At 40.3% G+C, this 17,598-nt stretch overlaps 1 protein-coding gene across 2 annotated transcripts in view; it reads left to right on the top strand.

Annotated features, from left to right (window-relative positions):
• Crot (carnitine O-octanoyltransferase) overlaps positions 1 to 17,598 on the top strand; it is a 30,123-nt gene that overhangs the window by 2,168 nt on the left and 10,357 nt on the right. For both annotated transcript variants that reach the window (XM_029535566.1, XM_021190694.2), the window contains exons 3-9: positions 946 to 1,081; positions 4,737 to 4,861; positions 6,259 to 6,440; positions 6,652 to 6,776; positions 11,082 to 11,190; positions 15,398 to 15,491; positions 16,180 to 16,305. In XM_029535566.1, the coding sequence (XP_029391426.1) occupies positions 967 to 1,081; positions 4,737 to 4,861; positions 6,259 to 6,440; positions 6,652 to 6,776; positions 11,082 to 11,190; positions 15,398 to 15,491; positions 16,180 to 16,305 (876 nt within the window). In that variant the 5' untranslated portion in view covers positions 946 to 966. The remainder of the gene's footprint in view (positions 1 to 945; positions 1,082 to 4,736; positions 4,862 to 6,258; positions 6,441 to 6,651; positions 6,777 to 11,081; positions 11,191 to 15,397; positions 15,492 to 16,179; positions 16,306 to 17,598) is intronic.

Genomic DNA, 17,598 nt, shown 5'->3' with positions numbered 1-17,598 from the left:
GGGTTTCTCTGTATAGCCCTGGCTGTCCTGGAACTCACTTTGTAGAACAGGCTGGCCTCAAACTCAGAAATCCACCTGCCTCTGCCTCCCGAGTGCTGGGATTAAAGGTGTGCGCCACCATGCCCGGTGATATGATTAACTTTTATAACATATGAATAGTATATTTTATTTAACTTTGCTATTTTAAAATAGGTTATAAAAAGTCAGGAAGTTTTCATTCAGTATAATTCTTTGTTTTCTTAGTTACTGGTTTTATATAGAATCTATAAATGATTCTCTCAGAAATCTTACTTTTTACTCAATACCAATATAGCCTATTCATATATAGTGTTAGTTTTATTTTGATGAAAATTACCACAAATGGAGAAAATATTCAAGTTTGGTTTGTGATATTCAAAGCCAGTGTGATTAGGGCCCGTGCCATCTGCACAGCATTAAGTGACATCAGCCTGTCACATGAATTCTTACAGTCTAGAATATCCCATGCTCCACACCTCTGCATATGCTTTTGAGAGTTTCTCAGACCATAATCTTGTTCTATACATCTAATCCTACCCACCCAGCCAGATTCTCTGCAGATTCCCTGATGGCCTGCAATGTCGCCTCGTCAGCGGGGAGATTGTAACCTAACACATAGGCATTTGAGTATACCAAGTGTGACTTCTTAAACAAGACTAAACCTGAAATGCTTGTTTGCATATGTGAGGTGGCAGAGAATGTTGCCTCTAGAAGACAGTGTGAAGGTTAGGGGAAAGAGTGTTTTCTGTGACACCGCACTACCTGGTGTTTGGTGGTCATGGCCGTAAGTCTTTCTGATGACATGTTCCTGGCATGCTAAGTTTACATTCTTAATAGTAAAGTTGGTTTTCCTTATTTGACAAGTTTCCAAATGGCTCATGGGTTGGAAGTTGTGACTGATGTCCCGCATTTTTTTTTTTCTTTTAGTTTTCTTACTGTGACTATATCATGGAAAACCAAGTGACTAAATCAGTTGAAGAACGGACATTTCAGTACCAGGACTCTCTTCCATCGTTACCTGTTCCTTCACTTGAAGAATCATTAAAAAAATACCTTGAATCAGGTGTGTTCATATTCTCCTAGTGTAGCTTAATGTTGTTAGTAACGGGTCTCATTGCAGATGCCTCGAAGGCTCATCCTTAAAACATGCGAAGCTTTTTGAAAGTTGTTTTTTCCCATAGTTTGGAATGTCAGATGGTATTAGTAGGCCTGCAGTGTAAATAGAAGTCCTTTGTCTCTATCTCCTTGTACTAAGTCCCACGGAGGACAAAGATTTTGAAGTCCTCTGTGTTTCTTTTACTATCTCCATATTTAAAATAATCTTCCATTTCTTGGATCTTGTAGTTTCCATATTATAAATTAATTCCTTAAAATGGTTTTGAGGTTTGTTCCCTAACATTTGTCCAGAGCATCTGTACAATCTGTCATATCCAAATTTCCCTCACATTCTCATTATCTGTATATAAAATCACCACTTTAAATCAGCAGTTCCCTGATCTTAATAGATCTTTGCCGTAACCCACCTGGCCGTTCAGGGTCTAGAGCAGTGGCCCGTGCTGCTCCTCATGTTGGGGTGACGCACAGCCAGAAAAGTATTTTTGATCATACTTCGTAACTGTAAATTTGTTACTGTTTTGAATCGTAATGTAAATTTCAAATGTGTTTTTCAGTGGTCTTAGGTGACCCCTGTGAAAGGGCCATTCGACCCCCTAGGGGTTGCACAGGTAGAGAACCGCTGGTTTAGAGCCCTATAGTTGTTCATGAATGAGTGTGTCATTTCACTTTGGTATGTATTTGCTGCATTTCCTCATTTTTCATTGCTTAATTTTTTTTTCTTTGTATTCATAATTTGTTCCTAAACACTTGACTGGGTGAATATTCTTGGATACAGTTAGGCATAAAATACTTAATCAGTTGTATTTCCTCTTGAAAGCCATCCCTTGTGGAGCTCTTTCCCTTCTCCTCCCCTGCCCCTCCTCTCTCTCTCTTCTCCATAGCTGCTGTGCAGAGCGTTTCCTTTGCTAACACTCGGGCAGCTCTCTTCACCTCTCTCCTACCTACTCTTTCTTAGTATCCTTCCTTACATCGCTTCATCCTGCCTGTGGAAGAATATTTGGGGAGGGAAAAGAGAGCTAAATGTTTTTTACTTGATTTTTTTCTTCTTTTTTTTTTTAGCTGAGTGTAGATCTCTGAATTGGGTGTGCTTTAAGACTTTCGAAGGCCTTGTTTGTTCCTTATAGGAAATGCGGTGCCGTTCTGATTTTGGGGTCCCTCCTACTGAAGATCATAGTGCCTCCTGCCTCATCTCCTTCCCAAGTTCATATACCTTTTAAAGTCATTTATTAACTTATTTAACTAACCTGCAGATTCCAACTAGTGCTTGCCTGTATGAGTCCTGCAGTGGGACAGGGGGATCTGATAGGCGCTACACTTCTAAAGAAAAGTAATTCTCTATCAGTAGCCATCAGCTCCTCTGCCAGTGGTGACACCTTGAGAGCCCCTCCCCACTCCCTGCTGGAATTAGCTCTCGTGATCTTGGTCTTGTGCAGATAAACCCAGGGCCAGCGTCACATCAGCGGTGCTGTGTCCAGAGAACAGCAAGCAGTTCACAGCACTCCTTCCTGTACTTGAGTTCTGAAAACACACACACACACACACACACATACATGCATGCGCTCATGAGCTGGCACTGTGTGATTTCACTATATGTATACTGTATAATGTTTATAGTAGGTCAAATATCTGTCTCTTCAGACATTGTTTCATTATGTCAAAAACATTCAAAACTCTGCTCTCTGAGATACTCAGGAAGTGATTCCTGTCTGCAGTAGTCCTCCATAACGTGAGTCTCACTTAGTAGCTACTGGCTGCCTTCCACACCCTCCTTGCACCTCCCTCTCCAGGTATCAGTGTTTCCGAATGGTGTTGGCTACCTTTGTATTCTAGGCTTTGTTCATTTAGCATTTCCAGTTTCATCTGGGCTGTAACCAATGTCAGTATTTCATTTTATTTTTTTATGGCTCATTATCACGCCAGTGTGTATATAGTACAGACAGATACTTAGGCTGTTTGCGTCTGCTGCATTTCATGAATATTTGAATATAGGATGTGTATTTTCAGTGTAATCCCACTTATTTAATGTGGACAGAATCCAGGCATTCTGTTTCATGTGATTCATTTTCAATATTTTTCCTGGCACTAAGAGAGAGTTGTGCCGATGGGGTGCCTGTCTCTGATTTGGGTGAAGACCCGGCGGCAGTCTTGTTCATCTTTCGTTTTCTGTTTGTTTTCAGAGGTACCTTGTGCCTTGAATTCTTGAACCCTGGATTCAGCTATCAGAATTAGCTTGTTTCTTGATTTACATTTGACCACATTTTGTATTTTCTGTGGCTTTTATTTCCTGGCCTTAGATACTTATTTTCTCTATTTTACAAGCCTGTCATCATTTCCCCAGTTGATATGTTTGTTTACTTTGGGGTTTTTGAAACAGGGTCCCAGTATGTTGCCCAGGCTGACCTTGAACTTCCCCCACCTCAGCCTCTCAAGTGGCTGGGCTCTACAGACTTGCCACACTGTCTGCCTCACAGAGTTTCCTAGATTTTTGAAATGTTACCTTAATTTGTCTGTTGTCTTCTGTTTCTTGGCCCCTCCCTGTCCCACTCTCTGTTTCTCTCCCTCGTAGATTACACGTTCCCCCTTGTTCTTTTTAGATTGATTTTTAAGTATTTTATGTTTATGAGTGCTTTGTTTGTATATCCTTCTAAGATACCAGAAGAGGGCATCAGATCCCACTACAGGTGGTTTCGAGTTGCCAAGTGGGGAACTGAGCAGCTAGTTCACTTAACTGCTGAGTTCTCTCACCCCTGCACTCCTTTTGAAAATCGCTTTACTGTCATATTAGTGGAATTCTAGAAGGAGTGGAGATAAGTATGTCTGGTTCCCTGGCTGAACTGGAAGCAGGCGTGTGCGCATGAATACCATCCCTATCTATCTATCTATCTATCTATCTATCTATCTATCTATCTATCTATCTATCTATTATTTATTTATTTTGGATGGTGTATACCTGCTTGCCTCTATCTCATACTGTTTGTATGTTTGTTTCTTTGTTAATTTTAAACATGGGTTCTAGGTATCAAACCCAGGTACTTATGCTAAAAAGTAGCTGTCATCTCAGACCAATTTTGTTTTGCTTTTCAAATACCTTTTTTTTTCTTAAAAAAAAAAACTATTATAGTAGCATATTTTAAATTCACAGATTATTGACTTTTTTTGAGTATTTACTCTCTGAAAACAGATATTTTGGAATGGATTATACATTGTGCTAGTTCAGATTTTAAAGAAGCAAATATGAAACAAAAAGAATACATTAATTTGATTTCTAACAAACTCATTTTCAAAACAATTGATTTTCATAAACATTAATGGAAAATGCTTTAATCTCTCTTATTTGTGGTTACATAGGCCTTACTTTCTACACAGTATAGCTAGATGATAGCTTTACCTCTTTACTATCAGCTACAGTAACTTAGGAATAATTTCAGAATAATATTGTGACTGCATTATTACAATGCCCACTGTTATATTTCTTTTTTTAAAAAAATTACAGTCTTCATGTTGCAAACTGAAACCTTACTGTGTGCTAGCAGGGTTTAGATTTATGTAAGAGTGGTTGAGATGGTGTGTGAGGTACTTACGTCTAATCACTTTTCCTATAGTGAAGCCATTTGCAAATGAAGAAGAGTATAAGAAAACTGAAGAAATAGTACAACGGTTTCAAGATGGAGCTGGCAAAACATTGCATCAGAAGTTACTTGAAAGGGCTAAAGAAAAAAGAAACTGGGTATTTATTTTGTATACTTATAATTGAAAACTTGATATTTAAAGGAGACTTACAGTGTGCTTGGCTTTATGTTTACATCATTGTTAGAAAACGCCTGAAGTCATTGTCATGGTCACACACAACAGCTGGACTCACTTAACTGGAGAGCATTTGTTTTATAAGTGAGCTTTTCTCTTTCCTGAGAACATGTTAAAATAGAGGTTTCCAGGGATCAGTAGGTTTTGACCCAGTAAGTCCACAATGGAGCCCAGACTCCCTATTTTAATTCTTGTGTGTGGTATATGTGTTGTCACTATTGTCATAGGATCCAGAGTTACACGTGCTGGGCAAGCTCTCCACTGAGCCATACATGTGGTGAGCTACAGACCGTGCTTGCTAGAAAAGGCCTTCCAGGCCACCGTAGCCTGACAGATCCTCTCACACAGGTGGCACAGCATATCTAAACAGAGCATGGGAGAGGTGGGAGTGGTTGGACATGCTCTGTAGCCCAGAGAGGTAGACTGAAGGAGAAGGAGCTCTAACTTCCTAGTCTCCATTCCGAGCAGCAGCCTCCCCTGACCCCTTGAACCTAACCACGTCTCCTGTACATGAATTAGAGGCTGGTGTTTCACCGTTAGCAAGCATTGCCTTAGTTGAAAAATAATGATGGTGACTTACAATTTTATAGAGAAAAATGCCTGATGTTTTCATTGAGACATTGCTCTTTGTGATGAAAACAAACAAACAAACAAGCAAAACCAGTCTGCTTCCCAATTTCTTTGTTCTCAGTTTTGAGGAGATTTTAATTAAAATGGGGGTAAAGGTAAAGACGTATCTTTTTCACTCAGGTCTTTTTCTGGGCGACTAACTACACTTTGTGCCATCAATTAAAAAAAAAAAAAAAAAGAATGCCAGGTAACCTGATAGTGTCAGATTACTTAGGTAAGAAATTCAGTTAATTGCGGTGACCGGGGACACATAAAAAGGGGTGTCAGAGAAAAGTATAAATTAGTTTGAAGCATACTGAAGGGTCTTGCATTTTAGAATTTTAGGGTTGTTTGTTTGGTTTGTTTTGCTTTTTGTTTTGGTAAAGGAATATTATAAGTGTCTTACTTAATAACTATTAAGTGAGCTTCAGTGAATATCTGTTATATTCTAGGACTCGCCTAAATAGCTTGTTGGCTAATAGGGAAAGTTGGATAGTAGGGTTTGATGGCGGAGTTAAACCACCTAGTATTTAGGAGTTAACAGTTCCAAAAGTGAGAAGGAGGGAAAAAAGGAAGGGAGGTTATTACAGCGGCATTTTTCATGATCTGTGGTTTTGAACTAGAAGGATAAGGGACAAATGTAGCATGTTCTCTTGCTAGCAGTTACATATTGGAACATTTGGAAGAAGCAATGCTCTTAATTCCTTTTAGCTGGAAGAGTGGTGGCTCAATGTTGCCTACCTGGACGTACGTATTCCATCACAACTGAATGTGAACTTTGTGGGTCCGAGTCCCCATTTTGAGCACTACTGGCCCGAAAGGGAAGGCACTCAACTAGAAAGAGGAAGCTTATTGCTGTGGTACAACTTGAACTACTGGCAGCTGCTAAGAAGGTGAGAGTGCCAAGGCTCCTGGCACGGGTTGGACGGAGAAGGGACAGGCACTTAGGGCCCTGACAGAGGCTTCAGGTGGGCTTGCCCGGTGGGGAATGAGCAGATGCTGTAATTTAACTAGGCTACTGGGGCAGGGGGAGAATAATAGAGTTGTGCTAGCTCTATAGCAAGTTTTAATAATGACGTTTTAATCAAAATGTTTTTTTAATAGTGAAAAATTGCCTGTACATAAATCTGGAAATACTCCTCTAGACATGAACCAATTCCGAATGTTGTTTTCTACCTGCAAGGTTCCAGGAATTACTAGAGATTCGATTATGAATTATTTTAAGACTGGTAAGTAAAGACATGGGATGTGGCTGATATTTGGCAGGGCGGGGTTGCGGGGGAGGCGCTGACATTTGAGTGGTTTCGTGGTGATTTCTAAGATGCTATTTTTAACAGTTGGGTTCTGGTCAGTTTATCAGAGACTCTCTGTGAAACTGTCTTCTCTCCCATTACTAGCTCAGTAATACTCTTGATGAATATTAGGGAAAATGACTTTAGCTCCTAGTTATACATTATCCAAGGCCTCATTCCCCCCCACCCCCCACCCCAGAACCTTTATTTCAGTAAGGTCTTTTTCTGCAGATACACCCTAGACCCTGTTAACTTAAAACTCCATCACCCCGAATGTTGCAGTTTCCGTTATCACTGGGAACAGCCACATCCATCGGTGGTCCACCTTGGCTGTTTTTGTGTCCACATTGTGACACACCATATCATGGCCTTAGTGCTCTGGACAGCCATACTCTTCTCTCTCTTGTGCCCATAGCGTCTTGCTATAATTGTTAGTTTATTCCTGCACTTAAAGGTAAGACTGATTTTGCCTTGAGCCTCATTCTCAGCTAGTGAACTTTTTCTGAAGGAATCCTATTTTCTTTTCTTTCTTTCTTTTTCTTTTTTTTTGGTTTTTTGAGACAGGGTTTCTCTGTGTAGCCCTGGCTATCCTGGAACTCACTTTGTAGACCAGGCTGGGAATCCTATTTTCATTTATTCATTTTAAAGCAAGATGGCCCTACCATCTCTGATGGTGGTGGTGAGGATAGATGGCTAGCTTCCATAAGTACCCATATCTTCCCTTCTTTGGAGACCCACAGAGTATATTAACTAACTCTTCTGTTTGACCTCATGAAGTAAGGACTTGACATTCCTCACTCAGCCTCCTTAGAGTGACAGTGAATCCCAAATCTTTTATCTCACTCTGAGTGACATGAAGAGAGTTATGTAGGTGGAATTGAAGTTTATGTAAGCTACTCTGTTTGACCTCTGTACACCCATAGATTGTGGTTGGTAGGGATGTTCCTTGTTATATTTCTAACTGTGAAAACATCTTGAATGTGTTTTGTTTTTTTTCTTCTCATTTGGGGAAAATAAAATAAATAATTCTTTTACTTTGGTAACTTCCCACAAGGTGAGGGAAAGATGACATCTTTTTATCCTTTTTGCTGTGAATGTCATGTGTCTTGTTCTTTTTGTTTAGTTCTCTTTCCTGTGTCCAAAAAAGATACAGGCAGAGTGTCCCAAGATAATTAAGCCTTCCAGTTGCTGACAATTACTTAATAAAAGCTCACATAATCGGAATGATCAACCTATCTACATAGGGAGAATAGTAGTCCTCCAAAGATGCCGTGTCCCAGTCTCCAGCAAGGAGGGGTTAAGGTTGTTAATGACTTAACCTGGAGACGAGGTTATGCTGAACCAATCACACTGATCTTAGAGTCTTAATGCATTCTCACAAGGAAACCAGAAGTGGCAGCACAACCAGGCTGTGGGCTCCCCTTGATGGCTTTGAAGGTAGAAGGAGGGGCTCCTGAGCTGAGGAAGGAAACAGTCTTTCCAGAGCCTTCAGAAGGAAGAGAGCCTCACCTTCATTTTCATCACAGAGAAAGTAACTTCAGATTCATCCTTCAACCCCATAAGATATAATAAATTGGTTGTTTCAAGTCACTCAGGGATAATTTTTTCAGCAGCCCTAAAATACTTAGCCAAATATTCGTCTACCCTATTTTCTTTTAGTATTACATAATTGCACATTTGTGTAGTTTACAAAAGTAGATGGTTAACAAGCTGGGGGTAGCGCAGAGGTGGGAGGCCCTGAGCTCCACCCCACAGAACCACAGACAAAAGAAACTTCCAAGGAATCCCTGGCCGATGCTTTTGACCTTGAGGACAGCTGCTATGGGTTAGATTCACTTCCTGCTTGGTCCCTACCCCACCTTCCTATTGTGGTACCAGTTCTCTTGCTTTAGGAGGTTGCTCCAATTGGTGTTATTTCTTGTACTAAAAGAAAAGCAGTTACCTCTTTTTTTCCTGCAAGTGACACATCAATCAGAACCATCATCCCTGAAAAGTGTGAAGATGCAGGCCTGTAGTCTAGTACCCTGGAGACTGAGATGGGATTGGGAGTGCATACTGAAACCCTACCTCAAAAACCAACCAACCAACCCTACAGCTCCGTTAGGATGTTCTCACCTGAACCCCTTTCATTACCTACGAACTGATCTAGTTATGTTAAACTTTTCTCCACTCACCCTGGAGGGACCTTCTTAAAATACTGGTCAGATCACATTACACTCTCCTGAGTAAAACCTCCCTTCGTTTCCTGCCAATCATCCTTAACACTCAAGGCCTTTCTGAGTCACAGGTGGTCTAGTCTCAGCCTGACTTACTACTCTGCCCTGTCTCTGCTGACGTTCACTGAGCTCTTCTGCATGTAGCAAGCCAGGCCACTTTCGTCTTGATAAGGTTTACAGTTACTGTTCCCTCTGCACGGTACTGTGCAGAATTTCCATGGTTCATATTTTCCATTTCATTCAGCTCCCTTTTCACATATCCCCATCAGTTCATTGTGTGACACCACACCCCGGAGACACACTCTCCCAGATATTTATTGATTAAGTGGGGGTAAGTCTTATTTTCTTTTCAAGTTCTGAGTTTTGGGAAGGGTGTCAATAGAAGATGGTAGTAAAGGGTATGTGTGGGAAATGTTAAGGGATCTGGGGATGTTTAAAGGGGTCAGAGAGAAGAAATGGCTTGGACATATTCGGAGGAACAAAAACATTTATCTCCTAAATATTGAGGAAGTAGAGGAATAGAGGAGGTGGTGGGGTTATCAAGAGATGGTCTTTCCTCATAGTAGAGAAATAGATGTCAAGAAATTGTATGTATAAAGCAACGAATAAATTCCAACCAATAAACCATAGTCAGTGGTACTGTGCATCTCATCCTTCATCCCTTCACTGTCCTGTTTGAGAGACAAGGATCAGGGACATAGATGGCTAAAGTTCTTCCCCTTGATTCAGGCATATGATTTTTCTCTACTGAAAGCTTTCATTGAGGAATTGTTAAACTGTCTCCCACTCAAGTATTAAATACTCCAGGTGCAGCGCTCCAACCCTCCTTCACTTGGTGATGGGGGGGGGGATTACGAAGGTTCACAGTGGTATAGGTCTAGATGTCAATAAATTATTCAGTGATAAATGAACATTAAAATAATCTCAAAGAGAAACTGTTCTCTCAAGTGGTTCTTCCAGGTTTCCTCAGATCCCCATCTTCTCTTCCCATTCCTCTTTGTTTGCTTGTTTTTTAATTACTACTTTTTTATTACATTTCAAATATTGTCCCCCTTCCTGGTTCCCCCCCTGTAAACCTCCCATCCCAGTCCCCTCCTCTTTTGCCTCTAAGAGGGTGCTCCCCCACCCTCCCAGCCACGCCTGCCTCACCCCTCTAGCATCTCTCTTCTCTGTGTTAACAAGTTGATTGCTTTTTTGAGACAGGGTTTCTCTGTGTAGCCCTGGCTGTCCTGGAACTCACTCTGTAGATCAGGCTGGCCGCAAACTGAGATCCGTCTGCCTCTGCCTCCACAGTGCTGGGATTAAAGGCGTGCTCCATCTTACCAGGCTTCCCCTTCCCATTTCTGTCTTTTAAGTAAAAAACTCTTGCAGCACTTTGGTATATTTCACAGAACACAAACACTTGAAACTTAACAAGTTCAAGATTCACATGGACAAGTTTCAAGAGTATTTATATCATAGTAACTGAAATTCTGTCAACTTATCATTTCTTCCTTATTGATATAGGGACCATACTTGGTCTCAGGCATCGTAGACAAGCAGACTTACCACTCAGCTATACCTAGTGTCTTGATTTTTTTTTTCCTTAAATTGTGTTTTCTGATTGAAAAATATAAACATAAAAGTGATATGTTATACATATTAACTACTGTGTGATGTCAGAATATGTCTACATTATGAAATCAAGTTAAACATGCCCATCTCCTCAAACATCTGGCACTCTTTATGGAAAATTGAAAGTCCTTTCTTCTAGTTTTTTTGAAATGTGCAGTTGACGGTCGGGTGTCCGGTTACCTTGCTGTGGAGTCGCACAGCAGGATTTACTGTTACCTGACGTAGCTTTTTGTTCAGTGGCAGGTTTTCCTCTTTCTCTTCTTTGTCTAGGAGATTCATTTACATATCATACATGATTAATTTATCATTATTTAAAATTTATCATTTATGATAAATAAAATATTAGTGTAATTATAATGTCTTGGCTGAATGTAGCTTTACTGAGCCGTGTATTTTCTGTGTCCTTTTCCAGAGAGTGAAGGGCATTGTCCAACCCACATTGCCGTGCTGTGTCGAGGCAGAGCGTTTGTCTTTGATGTACTACACGAGGGATCTTTGATCACCCCGCCAGAACTTCTCAGGTCTTTAAACTACCTTTTAAAGAAATTATGCATCTTTAATTAATTAATTTTGTTCTTTAACAATTTTATACATGTGTAGAATGTATTCTTCTTCTTTTCCCCACTTTGACTTCATTCCTGGCATCCCTGTTAGCTTCCCTTTTCCATACAACTCTCTTTACCACATTCATGATATTTTGTTTTGTTGTGATTCATGGAGTTTGAGCCGGGCCGTCTGAGCTCAGCAGTGCATACACAGGTCAAGACTCTGAGAATCTATCAGTAGTCCATTGTCTTAGCTACTGCTCTACTCTGTAAAGAGACACTATGTCTAAGGCAACTTATAGAAGACAGCATTTAAGTGAAGGCTTGCTAACAATTTCAGAGGATTAGTGCATTGTCATCAAGGTGGGCAGCATAGTGGCAGACAGACAGGCAAGTGTGAACTGTCCATTTTACTGAGCAATAGCACTAAGTTCTCCACAGGGCCTCATGGAGCTGCTAGGGCCCGTGCTTTTCCAAGCTTGTGTATTTGACTGGTTTGTAGCACTAGGTATGGAGCCGTACGGCAGCAGTTGGTTACCCCATAGCTCTTATTACGTGGGCATGGTATTGTTCATGGCGTCGTAACAAGGGGAGACTGTTAATGCCTTTTCTTCCCCAGAAGCCTGCAAAGCACCTTCAGCACTTTTGAGAGCTGGCCAGCACTGGGGTCAGTTTCTAGCTCAGTCCCACCTCCATTCCTTTATTTTGTAGTCAAGGTCTGTGATGTTTTATCTGGCTTTGGTTGGTGACTGTCTTGGTTAGGGTTTCTATGGCTATACTAAAACACCATGAGCAAAAGCAACCTGGGGGAAAAAGGTTCATTTCAGCTTATATTCAAGTCCTTCATGAAGGGAAGCCAGGGCAGGCACTGGAGGCAGAGCTGATGCAGAGGTCATGGAGGGCTGCTGCTCACTGGCTCACTCCTTATGGCTTGCTCAGCCTGCTTTCTTATAGAACCCAGGACCTCCTGCTCAGGAGTGGCATCGACTACAATGGGCTGAGCCTTCCACAGGAATCACTATTTAAGAAAATGTGCCACACCTATCCTACAGGATAGTCTGGTAGGGACATTTTCTCAGTTGAGTTTCCTTCTTCCCAAAGGGCTCTCTGTAGCGTGTGTCAAGTCGAAATCAAACTAGCCAGCACAGCAACCAAGACAAATAGAAGGGGCTATTATTTTGGAGTCTTTTTGGGACCTCACTGAATAGCAGCTTCTATGAAAGTACCCCATACTTCTCACTGGAACTTTAAGTTAGTGACCTGTTGCTTCTAGAACCATCATTATGTAACCTGTGTGGGGTATCTCCCTTCAAATTTGTTTTTCATATTTTTTTTAAAGATTTATTTATTTATTTATTATATGTAAGTACACCGTAGCTGTCTTCAGACATTCCAGAAGAGGGAGTCAGATCTCGTTGCGGATGGTTGTGAGCCACCATGTGGTTGCTGGGATTTGAACTCAGAACCTTTGGAAGAACAGTTGGGTGCTCTTACCTGCTGAGCCATCTCACCAGCCCCTGTTTTTCATATTTTTAATGTAGTTACAACATAGTAGGCTTCCATCACTTTTTTATGCCTACATTTTTTTTGTTTGTTTGTTTTTCGAGACAGTGTTTCTCTGTGTAGCCCTGGCTGTCCTGGAACTCACTCTGTAGACCAGGCTGGCCTCGAACTCAGAAATCCACCTCCTCTGCCTCCCGAGTGCTGGGATTAAAGGCGTGCGCCACCACCGCCCAGCATACCTACGTTTTGAAAAAGCTTTATCTTTTGAAATTAAGATACAAGTATGTCATTTCCTCCTTTCCCTTTTCTCCCTCTGACCCTTCCCATGTGCATCCCTCCCACCTTGCTCTCCTTCAATTTCATGGCCTCTCTTTCTTTAATTGTCTACACACACACACACACACACACACACATATACACGGCCCATACCGACATGTTAGTCATGGACTTACACATACTGTTTTGTTTTAGTTAAGCAGCTCTCGTGCCCCCTGCCCTCCTGTGTAAACCTTCATGCCCCTTGTGTTTCCCCTGCTGTTTCCCTTCGCTGGAGTGCTGGCACAGAGGCCTGTCCTTCCAGCAGGAGGATCAGGAGTGAAGGCTTTTCAAGATCATCCTGGCCTTAGCCAGCTCCTGACCCACTTAGACTATCTGAGGAGACTGTCTCGGACGACTTTCTTGGATTTCCTTAGGTCTCAAGCTCTTGCTTGGGTCAGAAAATGTGTTCAGAATTTCCTTTCTTTAAGTGACAGTAAGTTTTAGAATAAGAGTTTCATAATGCTGTTCTTAAAAATACCTACTTTTAATTTTCAGTTTTACCAGATCTATATGCATGTATTCTAGTTGAAGAAAAGAAAAAAAAATTCCATGTGTTACTGGTCCCATGTCCCTACTCTGGAATTAGTTACTGTTATTAGTTTAGTGTGTCCCATCCTTCCAGATAAAGTGCGGTGAGGTGACTTGTTCTTTACATTGTTATCATGTGCCTTTTGACTCAGTTACACGAGGCAGGCCTCACCATGCTCTGCTCCTGACCTCTGACCTCTTTAGTTAGGAATAGGATCACTTTTCAGCTAGACCTTATTTTTTTCTTGGCTTACAAAGAATTGGGTTTCACTATGACATTTCTCAGGCAAAACTTGTTTTTGTTTACCTTTCCCAGTCTCCTCATCCCCTTCCCCGTGTCCCTCACTCTCCGTAGTTTCCTTTCAGTTTCCACCTCAAGTGACCGTCTGTCCCTTCCTGCTTTCTCAGCACGCTTACTCTCCCTCACGGTCTTCAATACCAGTTCCATCCAGTTGTATTCTGTGTCTCTTGCTTCAGTTCCCTGTGGATAGTTTGAAGTAAATCTCAGACAATGTGCCTGTTACTGTAAATATTTTAGTATGTGTCTCTAAAATATAAGTAAAATATACATACAACTGCTGTATCACAGCCAATGGCTTGTCTCGTAAATTAACATTTTACGAGATATATTATATTCTTTCAGTGTATTAATTTATAGTTACTCCATATTTCCTAAATGATTTTTATAAATGTTGAGTAATGGTATATCTGTATATAATTTAAGTGACTTTTAAATTTTTATATATTTGAATGTATATGTGTGTATGTGGATACATGTACGTATGCCTCTGTGTGTATGTGTGTGTAGGCCAGAGGTGGAAGCTAGGTGTTGTCCACTATGAGTCTTCACTGTCTTTTCTGAGAGAAGGTCTCTTACTGAACCTGGTGCTCTGTGACTGCCTAGAATGGCTGACCAGTAAGCTTTGTAGATCTACCTGTTACTCCCCTCCCGTTACTGATGGGAGTGTCTTCATTTGCAGTCCCTGTTACTGATGAGTGTCTTCATATGCAGTCCCTGTTACTGATGGGAGTGTCTTCATTTGCAGNGAGTGTCTTCATATGCAGTCCCTGTTACTGATGGGAGTGTCTTCATTTGCAGTCCCTGTTACTGATGAGTGTCTTCATATGCAGTCCCTGTTACTCACTTGTTCCATGTTTAATGAGAGATAAAACACTTTATCCTCATCCCATAAACTCTTTAGACAGCCTGAGCTCCCTGCACCCTTTTTTCTCTTTTTGAGACAAGGTCTTACTGTATTATCCAGGCTTGCTGTGCTGCCCTGCCTTTTGTGGTGCTTGGATTACAGGCTGTGCTCCACCACATGGAGTCAAGTGTTTAGAATATACTTGTCAGCATTAATACAATGATACTTATCAAACCATTTAAAATTGGTTACATGGTACTTCTGTTTCCGAGTAAAGCACAGATAATGGAGCATACAGTAAGTTTTCTAGTTTTATATATGTGTATACAATTTTTAATTAGAAGTACATAATAGCTATGAGATTAACTATCAAAATACTTATTTAGATTTTTCCCGTAGAGAAGGTATTTATTTATCTGAACCCTGGAAATGCTCATATATTCCAAGTTTAAATTATATAATCTAAGCTTATTTTGAAATATAATTTATTGTCCAATAAATTTTTGGTATAAATAGAATAATCACTACACATATAATATACACACACATTATATATAGTGCAGGCGTGTGTGTGTGTGTGTGTGTGTGTGTGTGTGTGTGTGTGTGTGTATGTATGTACAGGCTTCTGTAGCTCCTATGTGTCCTGTCCATTCTCTTTTTGAGTATGCTTTTTTTATAACCTCCCATAGACAACTGACATATATCCACAAGAAGTGCTGGAACGAACCTGTTGGACCAAGTATAGCGGCACTAACTAGTGAGGAGCGAACTCGGTGGGCAAAGGTAATAATTCATGTAATTCTTTGCATATGCTAATTCATCTTTTGTTTTTATTCTTTGATAATTTCAAATAGTATATTTTATTATATTCTTTCCATCTCAGATTCTCCTCCCCCTTTCTAGCTACCCAACTTCAAGTTTTTTCTTTCTTAAAAACAAACCACTAAAACCACCGAGTCACATTTGTGTGTGCCAGCTCCTTCTGAGCGTGAAGCCTGCCCTGGCGCACGGTGGGTCCATTCTGTTGGAGAAAACTGATCTTCCCTCTCCCAGAAGCTGTTGTGTGTGAATAGCTCAGTCAGAGGTGTGACTTTGTGCCTGTTTCTCCTCCTTCGTGCTGGGATTTTGTCTGGCCTGGGCTTGTGCAGGTCTTCTGCATGCCATCTCAGTCTCTATGAGAGTTCACATGTGCCTTTGCTGTTTTATCTGGAACCTGCTGTTTCCTCTGGCTTTACAGTCTCTTGACTTCTCTTCTGCATAGGCCCTGAGCCTTGAGGGGAGGGGTGACAGAGACAACCCATGAGGCCTGAGCACCCCAGAAGTCTATCACGCTGTTCATTGTCCAGTCATGGATCTCAGTGCTAGTCACAATCTTATGTCGTTCTTAATAAACTTTCTCTAACAAACCCTTGACATTTTCCAGATGTGTTGTATTTCAACAGTGATATTTAATCATCTCCTTTCCCTGTAGGCAAGAGAATATCTGATTGGTCTTGATCCAGAGAACTTGACTTTATTAGAAAAAATTCAGACCAGTTTATTTGTGTATTCCATAGAAGACAGCAGCCCACACGCAACCGCAGAAGATTTTTCTCAGGTGAATTTTCTGTTCTCTTAGCTTCCTAGACAGTTTTCTTGAGGAGTTTTTCTATTTGTTAAACATGAGATTTTTCTCTTTTAAATCAGGGTCTTAGAATTTTTCTCAGCTATGAACTATATTGTGTAGGAAATTGACTCTCATACATAGTGAAGAGCGCTCTGTAAATACTTGATGTTTAATCTGTTTAGAAGTATTTAGAACCTTGTTTAAAGACATGTGGCTTTTATTTGCACACATGTCAGTGTTTTCTAAACTTTTCCATCAATTGCATGCATGGAATATTTTCATGAAACACTGAGGCAAGTTAACGTCTCGTTCCAAAGGTGACATAAGACTCTAACCCACACTGGTGTTACGGTATTGATTGGGGTGGAGAGTCTATCTTAAGGATTACATCACCCTTACAAGTAATTGACTATATCATTCGGGTTTATTGAACACATTGAATGTTTAAGTGAGTTTAAGTATAAATGTGGCTTATTTATTCTTTTTATTTCCCAACCCTGGGTAATGCTTTTACCTCCTGGGAAACGTATTAGTAAAGTCTCATCTTTTGGATGAATTTGTTACTTCATAGTACATTAATCAGCGTTAAATTATAGGAGAGAAAAATCGAGGATTGAAACCTTCTAGTTAAAAAAAAAAAAAAACAAACAACAAAGCAAAACAGTTTTTACCTATATTTCAGAGAGGAGGAAATTGCTGAAGTACCATTTAAGGAAAAATTCAATGTTATTCAAACCATAGTCTATACTTGTAATCACAGATTGTAGCCCACTATAGTTAAACACACACACACATGCTCATGTGTGTGCATAATTTAATTGAAGTTTCATAAAACAATGAGTACTTTTACTATCTGTCATGTACTCTGCTATTTCTATTTTGTTTTATTACTTGTAAAGAATAATATTTATTCTGCTGTAGATTGTTTCATGACTCACTTGTGAGGACCTACAGATTGAAAAACATTGTGTTAGTGTTAGTATATGAGTTGTTAAACATTAGTAGTATACAGGATGTGAAGATATCTTACTCTTAACTCATTAGGCTTCTTATATGACCCAAGTTTCAGGAGGCTCCTGCTTGTAATTTTATGTATGCTCTGGAAACGTTAGTGAGTAGTGTATTAACATTCTATTTTCTGGTTAGATTTTTCATAATTTGAGCTTTAAGAAATAGCTCAAGCCAGACCCAGAATTACCTGGTGAGTCTTCACAAAACTACCATTTCATTAAATTTGGTTGACATAGAAGTGAAATGATACATATTCTTTTTTTTTTTTTTTTT

The sequence above is a fragment of the Mus pahari genome, chromosome 2, assembly GCF_900095145.1.
Source record: "Mus pahari chromosome 2, PAHARI_EIJ_v1.1, whole genome shotgun sequence".
NCBI lineage: Eukaryota > Metazoa > Chordata > Mammalia > Rodentia > Muridae > Mus > Mus pahari.
The sequence above is the reverse complement of the archived record's forward strand: the minus strand, read 5'-3'. Positions and strand labels throughout refer to the sequence as shown.